We start from the raw sequence: 11,556 nt of genomic DNA, 5'->3' as shown, positions 1-11,556 counted from the left end.
CAGCCCCACGTGTGCGGCACGGCGCAGCCGCGGCTCGGCACAGCCCGGCACGGCCCCGCCCGGCCCCGCCGCCCAGCGCCACCCCCAGGGCCCCGGAGCAGGAAGGAGGGCGCAGCTGTTTGTACAAAGGGTTTATTTCATCCACCTTTACCCACAAAACATACAGCAGGTACAAAGCACGGACGGGCAGAGGGACGAGAGGAAGGGGCAGGGATGATTTTTCATGTCACCGTTGACTCGGACAGGCTGCCTGTAAAAGTCCGGCCAGCTTGTAGTTACTGAAGGTGCGGCAGCTGTGCACTTGCAGTCAATTGAAAGAGTTCAAAACAATGAAAAAGGCACCTGAAACAGCTTCTACAACTCTTCACGGCCTAAGCTATTCAAAAAGTTACACTTCTCGCAGGTAACATCCACGCCTTGCTTTTAACACTCGGAATAACACCTCGTTATTTTATTGTGGCACGGTTTACGTTTTCTTCACCCAACCTGAAGCGACACATTTGGAATACTAGTTTCGTTTTCGGACTATCACAGCATAAAACCCACCCAGAATGGTCTTGTGAATTAAGACACGGTACAGTTTTACAATCACTTGGATGGTGCAAGCATATTTAAGACAATTCTTAAAATGTTAAAATCTTAAAATAGCAGTGTTGTGACCAGGTCAATCAACGAGCTGCATGTGACCACAACGAAAGTGGCTGGTGCACTCTATATACACACACAACTTGACAAATGTGATCCTCAACATATTTGTAAAGTTCTTAAATAGTAAGAGCAGTTCTCTCCAGCACAGACGGACAGACTTTCTGCAAGCCTTTTAACCAGTCCCAAAAAGTGACCAGGAGATAAGGACAGCTGTAATGAGTAAGTGTGCTAATAAAACGTCAGGAATGGTAAGTGTTCCTTTCAATACTGTTCATGAGAACAACAAAAAATCCATGTAGCATGTATTTTTTTTCCCTGAACATTGGCATTAGTCTGCTATTTACAACAGCTTACGAAGACGTAACACAAATGAGGTTTGATTTTCAAGTTCAACTTTATAACCAATTTACATACTTCTCCTGCATGTTCTGTTTTAGCTGAAGTAAAAAAGTGACATTAATACTGAAAAAGAGGTAATCAGAAGTAGCAAAAGCACTGATATGATAACAAAGAATTTGGATAAATATTCAAGAAAGTAATATTGCACACCTTCATTGTCAACTGTGTAAGACTCTCACTCCTAGGCAGTGACATCCAGTCCTGTTTGGGTGGTTTTGTTTTTTTACTGTCGTACTACCTTAGAAAAAAGGTCATTTTTGGTTTCCATGGCAGTGGAAAAAACTGAAGGAAGACAGCCCTTATTGAACGTGAGGCCTAGGTTTCAAAATTAATTTTCCAGTCTGCAAGACAGAAAAAAAATAAAGTTTAGATCCTGAAAGCTGAGCCTAATAATTGCACTTCAATTTTACAGGCTACGTTTAAAAAGACACATGAAATACTAAGTGTTCTGTATTCTTTACACACACCCACACGATTGGATATGGCATACATAAGTGCTGTGCAGAAAAAAACACCTTGCATGCCTTTTTGAATTACTGGCATCTTAAAAAAAAAGGGTTTAGGCAGTGAACCACCAACACTTACATCATCACAGGACATGTTATATTCTGCCAGAACGGTTCGACATCGGGCTGCTATACTGTGTGCAGTGTGTCAAGGAAAGCAGCTAACGCTTGCACACGGTAAATATTAGCATATGCTAATGCCCCCACTAATAACTAAAGCACTTAACTTGACAAACATGATCAAAGGATACATTGACGGTGCCACAACTCTTTTATGTATTCCAGCAAAGAACAAGCCTATTAGGGTAATACAGCTAATTGTGAAAAATGGGTGATTCCAAAGCGATGTGAAAAAGGACACCTAGGAAAGAAATCAGATTAGTCCTAGCATTTACTTTCTTAAACCATACAGAAAGCTATCTTGTTCAATCAATTCAAAAAACACTGCTCTTAGGCATTTCTACACATTTGTGAGCAATTCTTTAGATACAGACTCACGTAGTAGCATTTTGGCAGGCTCTATCCTAGGACATATTCCACAACTAGCCCAGCCAGCTCAAAAGCTGAAAATGATCTCCCGGTGTCATGGGAGAAGCACCTTTAGCCTTTTGCCTTTCAAGGCACTACAGCACTTAGCTGCAGCACCAAGCTACGAAGCAGATTAGCTTCAGGACTAACACAATCTTTACCTTTTGTGTCTCTGGGTCTATTAACCAGTTCCAAGCACCAGTTGCTGTGCAGACCGATACCACTATCAGAATCGCTGATAAAAGAAAGAATGAGAGCCATGAGCAGTCTACGTCACCTCATCAAAAAGCATTTATTTTTCAACAGTGGCTCTTAAGCATATTTTTTTGTGTGTAAAAGTACTTTCATTCAGTCTTCCTACATTTTAAATTAATTATATGTACTAAAAAGTTTCTGTATTCTATACAGAATATATTTCTGTATTTTGTATTATGGAATAATATTTCTGTATTTCTGCATGGAAACTTCAGCAGAACCTTAGAACCAAAAAGCAGTTATGTTTCTACCACGGACTACTGACCCCAAAATTGGAAGTATATCAAGGGAACGTTGCTTCCCTCATCCCCCTACTTCAAACTTTTCTGTTAGAACAGATGTGGACATATTCTGCCCTTAGTTCTTTCTGCTTCAAGCCTCACTGTTTTAATTTCTTCACCTTCTTTTTAATAGGGACTATCTAATGCAATCATGTTTGGTTCCGGTAACCAAAGTGACTAAGTAGGCAGTACAAGCCTGCAAAAAAAACAAACAAACAAACAACAAATAAAGCAACAAAACGCAACCCAACAACAATCCAAAATAAAACAGGAAAAAAAAAACACACAACATATTCATGTCCCAACTCCTTCCAGAATAATTCAGCCTTGAGCACATTCTGTCTTGCCCTCTGGCTAGAATATTAGTTTTAAAAACATATCTGCCAGGACAACTGGCACTGTGAATATTGGATATAAACTCACCCCTTTAATTCATACAACATTCTTTTGATTTGTCAAATTTGCGTTCAGGCAACAGTGGAAATTGTCATTGGAGCCCACTACATGGTTTCTAAAGAACAATAACCAGGCAAACATTGAATTTTAACTGTAGGTTTACACATTACTGCCTTGTTGCAGAGTGTATGCATGCCACAGAACCCATAAAGGGACTTTAAGCACAGATTTTTGTTTGGGCAAGAACAAATCAGAGACACACTGGCAAATCTAAAATGCTTGTAAAATAGAATCTTATTCATCCCTTGAATATCAAACTTACTTCTCCAACGTCCTGTAGCTGGTTGCAAACATGCAATATATTCAGTAAGTCTTCTTTCAAAAGCTTTGAGATCTGAGGAGGATACACAGCAAGCATAATTAGATCTTCATCTATTCAGTCAAATTGTGATGTAAAAGATCAAAGGAATTGACTTTTTCCCTGTGCACATCGCTTTCTTAGATAGAGAAAACAACGCATTGATCATTCAGATGAAATGAAAATGAAAAATGAAAAGTAAAGTCAGAGTAGCTTCACGCAACTCTAGCAAAAATGCATAATGATGAAGGCATACTAAATGCAAGAAACATTCCCACTTATTGGAAGTAAAATCAATGTAGTTAAGAAACCGGAGTATTTTAGACAGCTTTTAAGAATACCTGGAGTTGGATTTAGAGTACTTTAAACAGCCCCTCCACGCAAATAAGTAACATATTTTAGAGTATTAAGTATATCAGGAAGCCAGTAAGTTCTATTATCTATATATCAGTGAAAAAAGAAAAAGAGGTTGGCAATTTGCTACTTGTTCAAAGGGTTATTTGTAGCAGTGTGGCTTTGAGGACTTTATTTTGTAGGCACCTTTAATGCCATATGACAGAGAGAGATACAAATATACATATAATCCCCACAGCAAACACTAGCTCACTGATCTTACTTCAGTTCTTTTTTTTCTTTAAATAGATGTTTCTCCTTATCACCATCATTTTTCCCCGAGGTCGTTGTTAAAAGATGAGCAGCACGTCAAGTTTATACTTCTGATTTGTTTAAAAATCCTAGCCTGCCACCCAACACTTGCCTACAAAGAGTGGTTTCACCTGCACTCTGTTTTAGATTCAAGCTTCTGTAAACCAAGGTCAATATTTGACAACATTCCGGTCAAAAACAGAATTCTCCCTGGCGTTAAATCTTTCATAGCATGAACACACAGGCTTTCAGCTGAAACGTTTCAGTTAACGCCACTCTGAAAATCCTCTCCTCCAACTTAAAACTACCGCTAAGTTATTTAAAGTGCCACCACAAAGCGATTAGAGATCGCGATGAGAAGAAGCACACCGGCCGTGGCCATTACTAAGGCATTTTTTCAGGTTTTACGCTTCCTCCCGGGAGGTTTGGAGGTGCACTCACGGAGGCAGGGCTGCAGCACCCTACCCCAACTGCTGCCAACAGCCCGGCACTCACGGCCCGGCCTCCGCCTCCCTCCTGGGGAAGCCCAGCCCAGGCCGGCAATTACAGCCCAGTAACAGCTCCCCGCAACGGGGCACCGACACGCTCCGGGTCCGCAGCACCCGGGGGCACGGGGCCGGCTCCGGGCACCTCGGCCGTGGTAACGCGGCCCTGGCGCCGCCCTCACCGCCCTTCTGACAGGGAGCCCCCGGCCGGGCGCCGAGGCAGCACGGGCAGGGGCTGCCCGGCCCGAACGCCCCCTGCCCGCGGCCCCGCGCCCCGCCGGGCCCCGAGAGCCCGACCCCAGCCGGGGGGGAGCCGGGAGGGAGTCGGGGCCCCCCGTGTTGCTGTGGCGGCGCCCCCCGGGCACTCACCCTCGGCCTGCTCCAGGGAGTTCATGGCGGCGGCCGGGCAGCGGGCGGGCCCCTCACGGCCCCTCACGGCGCCGCGCCCCGCCGCCACCTCCACCGGCCGCCCGGTCCGGCCTCACCCCCCAACAATGCCGCGCCCTACTGGGCAGCCCCCCTCCCGCTCGCCACGCCCCCTTCAGTAAGCGCGGCTCCCATTCGCCCGAGCGGGCGCTAAGGGGCGGGGCTGAGGGCGGGGCTTGATCAGTCGGAGGAGGCTGCGGCGGGGTGAGGAGCTCCGCGCGGCGGCGGCGCCTCAGAGCGCACGGCCCCGGGATGCGGCCCCTCAGCGGTGCCGGCGGCCCAGCCCCGGGCCCTGTGGCGCTGCGTGGGGCCGCTGCCACAGCGGGCGGGTGCCCCAGAGCAGCGCCTGGCGGCGCCCTGTGCACGGTTCCCAGCCCTGAGCCCCAGGTCCCTGCCGCCTCCCGCTGCCCTGGCTGGGCGCTGGGGTAGCCGGGCCGCCAGCTCCCCCCGGTGACAGCGCCCCGCGTTACAGAGCGCTGTGCCCGCGGCCCCGGCTTTTAGGTGTCAGGCGCTGGAGGCCCGGCTCGGCTCGCTGCCCATGGTTTTTAACCAGCTGGCGCTGGGGGCTGGTCGTGGTGCCCTGCGGTGGCCCAGGCACGGCGCCACGCACCTCAGGCTCCCCTCCACGAGCACACGGAGCAGGCAGAGTTGGACCTGGCCCCAGGGAGCTCCCCCTGTGCTCTGCACCGTTTGTGTTCATTGAGCAGAGCCCGCTTGTCATCACCCGACAGCTCCCACCTCAGCACAGGCAGATATTTCACTGGCATCTCAGCGCAGTGCTTGTTTTGCTTAGGGAGGTAATCATCAAATGCCATCAGATTTGACCAAAGTAAGCTATAGTAAGCTCATAGTTTTCTTTATTTATTAACAAAACAGTTCTGTGTGTGTTAAGCTTTGCTCAGAAGCCTCACACTACTGAAATCCGCCCTAGGAGCAGTTCACTGGCAGCGCAGTTCCCACTTGCAGGCCGTGCAGCTGGGGTTTGGCAGGAAGGGGGACGTGTGGGGAGCCAGGCACGTGCCCACCCCATCAGGGAGGCTGCTGGGCTCACCTGGGGGCACGGGGCTCTGGAGCAGTGGGACTGGGCTGGCCGGGGAGCTGGCATCAGCAGCCACTGAGGTGCCACAGTGTAGGGGCTCTGGTGGTGCTTTGGGGGCAGGAGGCGTTGGTGCAAGTCCTGCCGAGGCCAGGATTTAGTGTCCAGGCTGTTTTTTTTCAGCTGATTTGCACAGCTACAGGATTATGCTCCCTGTAGAAGATACCAAATCATTGGTCTTGCTTCTCTTCTTCCTGAATGCTGATGGCAATGGGTATTGAATGCAAGAGGGAAAAAAAAAGTGTGATGCTTGTGCATGCAAATGCTTCTCCACGGTGCATTCTGTAGTGATAACTGATACTGTGCTACTCCCATCTGTTCTGCTCATAACAGCATTTGTAGGAATAGTCAGGGAGGTTGGACCGGCTGTAGGGCTGTTCTGAACTTACTGGGGGAATCTGAAATAAAGGACAAAAAAAAAGGACTGTGTTGGTTTTACTGTGCTAGGCAGCGAAACACCACACAATACAGTAATAATTGCACTGCAGAATTATTACTATTTATTACTAAAGAATGACTGCTGTTGAATTAATAGTCTTGGATCTTTTCACAGATTCCAAAGAAAAGTCAAAGCAGCAGTTTGTTCTGAGTGTAATGGCTCAAGGCTGCAGTCAGTTGGGGTGTAATTACTGACTGCTTGCTGTGGGCAGCTGCAGCACTGCATTTTACAGGGGGCAGAAGAGATCTTGCGTTTGTTTGTTGAAGAATACTTACGCATTTTGTGAGGTGGTTGTTTCAAGTAAGGTGTGTAACAAGTCCTTGAAGCACTGAAAGCAGTGCCCAAATCCTGGCACTACACAAGTTGTGATTTGACTTTGTCCATGCAGATCTTTGTCTTCTAAGATCTTCACTGAAATATGGAACGGTTTCAGGAAGGAAGGCTGAGAGCTCTCCTTCTCCAGCGTGCTTTCTGGCTAGAGGACATGAGGCACTATAATCTTGCAGACACTTACATTCATCAGACGCCAAAAAGTTTGATGCTACTCTGGATAATGGCGTGCTTGGAGAAATCCTTCACGATTTCTAGCATCCTGAAAGTATCAGAAAGTTCTAATTTGCACCAGGCTATTTATACTTCCGAAAGCTTGTTCATGTACAGATCTGCTGTTCTCTTTCATTTTGCTCCAGCTATTTACTTCGGAAGAGATACAGATATTTTACATCTGATTTTGTTCAAGCTTTCATGATTTGTGACACAAATGCTAAACCTATACTGGGGGAAACAGTTCCAAGAGCAATGAGATCCATGCCCCCTTGAGATAACTGAAGTCAATTGCAATTCCTTTATTTTTAATATTAAAACTTCTTGGGTGGTTCAAAATGCTTATATCACTCTGATTTTTCCAAGTAGCTTACTCTTCTGTACAATTCCACTGACTGGAGTCTAGCTAAGGTAAATGAGACCAAACAGTAATTGTTATACTACGAATACGGCTCGAATAAACTGTTTCTTAGGGTTGTGCATCTGTTAATAAGTCTTGATGTTTTTCTTGCTGACACCTGCAAAGCCTTAATATTAACTCCTTGAGCAAAGGGTTTAGTATACATTTGGATTGCTTCATAATGCAGAGGCACTTGGAAGAAATGTGCTTTGTCAGTCTAGAATAATATTTTAAGTATCTCTTTTTGAGGTGCAAGGGATGCATCTTTTTGAGTTTAGCATCTTTGGTATCTATTTCTGGTTCTCACAGCTGTACTTCGAGCATAACGTGAGAGCATCTGTTAGCAGCATCTGCTATCAGAGATAATTAGGATGGGTCACTTGTTTCTTACTTTGCGTGCATTTCCAGCCTTCTCCTGCACATTTTCCTCTACACAGTCCCTTTTCCTGCTCATTTTTCTCTTAACAGTTCCTCCCTTTTGAGGCAACATGTGATTTCAGAAATACTATGTTAACACTTGGGGATGTTAAAATTCAGTCTTTTTGAATTTATTCATCCTGTATTTTTATAAGTCAGTTTATCGTAGTAACTACCTCCCAAGCTTGGTGATTATTACCCTAATTTACATTTAATGATAGGAGGATAGTGCTTTATATTCCTTCTGTAATTAGATTTTTGGAAGCTTAAACTCTTATCATGAATCTGTCTTTTTTTTTTTTCTTTTTTTTTTCCCTTCCTTCCATGTCATTTTGCATGAGAAGTGTTATTGTTTCCACAGAACTACTTTTTTTATAAGGAAATCCATATTCATTATTTCTTGTTTTGGCCAAAAAAAATCTGATCGGAATATTTTTTTTTCCCCAGTGGGCTTCTAGAAAACATTTTGAAGTTTTTCCTGGAAGAACAGCTTTATCAAGTAGCAGCACATCCAGTAGAAAAGAGAAGGCCCTTTGGACACGTAAGCAAAATCTACATGAATCACTCAATACATGTGTGTTATAAAAATGCGTGCGTCTTGATATAATAGAAGATTGATTTTTGTTATTATTATTCTTAGAATTGTTGTTTGAGACTTGTTCTGCCACATTGTGCACAAGATAAGTTTTGGTTTGAGATACTAAACAATGCTTGAATTTCAGTTGTCTATAAAGCTAATTGATCTTCCACTCTTTTTTCTGGAACAGAGGTGTGTAAGGTTTTTATGTACTTTTAGGTAATTAGGACAGTAGAGATAAAACTCCCTTTCTTATCCTCTATAGTGCTTCAGAAATCAGGCTTCTTACATCCAAGATAACTTTTAAGTTTATCATTCCTCTTAACACATATTATAGCTGTCTAAAAGCATGTTCTTGCTTTTGCGCAAGTTCTGTGCTCTCATTAGCACAGTGTTTAATTAAACTATGGTGGCTCTTTGTTGCTGTTTGTCTTCAATATTTAATCCCCAAAGTTTCTTGATTTTCAGCCCAGTCACAGACCCATGTGGATTCCATATCTCCTGGAGTAAATAATACGTAACAGAATTGCTGATATGAAAGAGTTTATGAAAAACATGGATCTTTAGTTATTAGGCATATAACATGAAGTTGGAAAAAACTCCCTCAGAAACTTCTTGTTTGCTTTTTTGTCATGTTTTTGTACCATAATAGAATGTCTGTTCAGTCCTGAATAGCATGTATTCAACTTTTCCAGTTCCTAGTCCTCCCTATTTAATTCACAAGTAGTATTTTTTCAGTCTCTTATTGCTCATGATCTCCCATGGTTTTGTATTTGGTTTTCAAAAAACAAACCAAAAAAATCCTACCTGACAGGGAAGTCTTGCATTTATCTGCTTTTTCCTTGTTTTAAGGAGTACTTTAGTTCTTCAAACGTTGTTCCACATATAATACCAAGTGGCAAAGTTGGGTTTTTATTGACTTTCAGCTTTGAAGGGTGTGTTTAGAATAAGGATAATGCATTTAACAACCTTAGATGCCAAGATACTGCACCATAACAACAATGGCTCATAGGAAAACCAAACCATTGTTAATGAAGTGGGGAATCTGGGATTGAAAGCAGAAGTAGATGCTTGCCTTTTGGGTGCAGAAGTTTCATGTTCTTGCTCTTGGAAGACCAGCCTGCTGTGAGGTGGTGAGGCTGTTGTTCCCATCTGCCTGATGGTTCCCTGTGGGTAGCTATGTCCTCATCTCCCTCCCCAGCTGGCAGCTGCCACTGGGCAGTGTAGCCCAAAGGTATTAAGAGCAGCTGTGGTGGGTGCAGAGCACCACAGGACAGGCAGCGGTGCAGTTTCAGCTATGTTCGTATTGCTGACAGCACCCTGAGCGCTGGCACCTGATCACTTGCTTGAGCTCGTCTGTGTGTAGTCTGCCTTGTGCTAGGCGCATGAGTAGGAAGTTTGTTAGCTTTTGAAATGCTGAGCCCTACACCCTGGGGGTTTGCTGGGGTATGCTGTATTGCTTACCGTTTCCCAACTACATTTTGGGGAACTTTTTTATTCAGCTTGAGATCCTATTTGTAGCAGCTGCTTTGAGGGTTGTTTGCATTCAGCCATCTGCTTGTCCTGTACTCCTAATGTCTGAACTACTTTTGCAAAATGGATTCATTCTAAGCATAGGTTCTGTCTATTAAAAGCAAAAACAAACAAAATAACCAAATCCATACAAGTCTGTTTATTGTTCATGGTCTCTTGCGTTGCTCTTTCTCTTACCTGCTTCCAAAAGAGCATGTTCTGGAAGAATGTGATGGTTGCTCTGTAAAGTGAACTTCAATTGCTCTTCTCTATCAATTTGCAGTTATAAAAGAAGCGGGAGATAATCTCTTTTGAGGCTTTTGGTTGAACATCTTGTTTCATTAGGATATAATGTTCCTAGATGGAAATGGAAACTGGATAGATTCTTTGCCTTTAATTATTTGTGCTCAGTTAAGTTATCAAACCTTTTTTTAAAAACAAACAAACAAACAAACAACACCAACAAAACCCACCACCACCACCACATTTGCTTGTGTTAAGATATGCATTAGATCATCTCCACCATCTTCTGTATGTCACATGTCCTAGGACATGGGCTCTTTGGGAAGTCCAACAGTTAGTACAAACAGAGCACAGCATGTCCCAGCTCTGTTTTGGAGAATCCTCATAGCTACTGCAATGTAAACATGAAAAGACGAAAAAAGATACTTTTTTTTTTTTTTTTTTCTACACAAGGCTGTGCTTGCGGACAACATCTCGTGGTACAGGCTGAAGTAAGCCCGTATGTACAATTTGGGGTCTTATGCAAGTTAAGAAAGCAGTTTTTCAGTTAGGTCAAGCATAGACACTAATTCGAAAAACATCCTTAATTTAGAGCACACAAATGATGTGCAAGTGCCACATCTTCTTTTGGGAAGCAAATAGAGGGAAACAGCAACAGTCACTTGAGATCCTTCAGGTTGCTGATGCTTAATGAAGGTGCTTTCTCTCATAAACTGCTCAGCACCTCTTTACTCAAGGGAAAATAAATGAAGCAAAAACTTTGGAAAGATACTGTGTAAGCAGAATTCTTGGCTTAAACGTCCCCTTGGGGTTGCGTTCTTTTGCAATGATTGATGTCAGTGTACTGTTCTTTAGACTTTTGTTAAACAACTTCAGGAGGAACAGACTGAACTACCTTACAGTGTATCATAAGACATTCAATAGTTTGGGGAAACACGACCTTTTCACTTCTCCTTAGAGTTTATTAATTAATAAACCTATATTAATTGTAGTACTCATCTGGGAGTATAAAATAAGGTGAAATAAGCAGGGAAGGAAAACGTTTTGTCCCTTGAAGCCTATCAAGTTCCAGGCTCTGCTCTTCAGAGGCTGAATTCCAGGGCACCGACTGTCTCTTACGGGTGCCTGGCTGCTGAGTTCTCATTAAGTTTGAGGGCAAAGCGTGACTGTTCTTCAGCTGGTCTTGATGGTGCTTTTGAGCTTTTGTAGTGATTTGAATTGCCAGCTTCTGTGGTGTACAAGCTTGATTCTAGATACCTAATCTTTTAAAATGCTTACATTATTCCATGTTATGATTTGTTTCCGGAGCAAACATGGCTTTTTTTTTTTTTTTTCCCTGTTCCTTTTTTAAAACGTGCATTCTCTATCTATTCTGGAATCATCCTGCAGTTGTTGAGGATTT

The 11,556-nt window shown here is 43.7% G+C and overlaps 1 protein-coding gene across 1 annotated transcript; it reads right to left on the bottom strand.

The window, feature by feature from the left end:
• Positions 1-118: 118 nt before the first annotated feature.
• Positions 119-4,975, bottom strand: CNEP1R1 (CTD nuclear envelope phosphatase 1 regulatory subunit 1). Its single transcript, XM_032195898.1, has 6 exons — positions 4,871-4,975; positions 3,336-3,407; positions 2,243-2,316; positions 1,805-1,914; positions 1,633-1,687; positions 119-1,388 (listed from the first exon to the last, which is right to left on the bottom strand). The coding sequence occupies exons 1-6, from the start codon at positions 4,893-4,895 to the stop codon at positions 1,347-1,349; spliced, it is 378 nt and encodes a 125-aa protein (XP_032051789.1). The 5' UTR covers positions 4,896-4,975; the 3' UTR covers positions 119-1,346.
• Positions 4,976-11,556: the final 6,581 nt, after the last annotated feature.

The sequence above is a fragment of the Aythya fuligula genome, chromosome 12 (genome assembly GCF_009819795.1).
Source record: "Aythya fuligula isolate bAytFul2 chromosome 12, bAytFul2.pri, whole genome shotgun sequence".
Classification (NCBI taxonomy): Eukaryota; Metazoa; Chordata; class Aves; order Anseriformes; family Anatidae; genus Aythya; species Aythya fuligula.
This window is presented reverse-complemented; position numbering and strand designations above follow the sequence as displayed.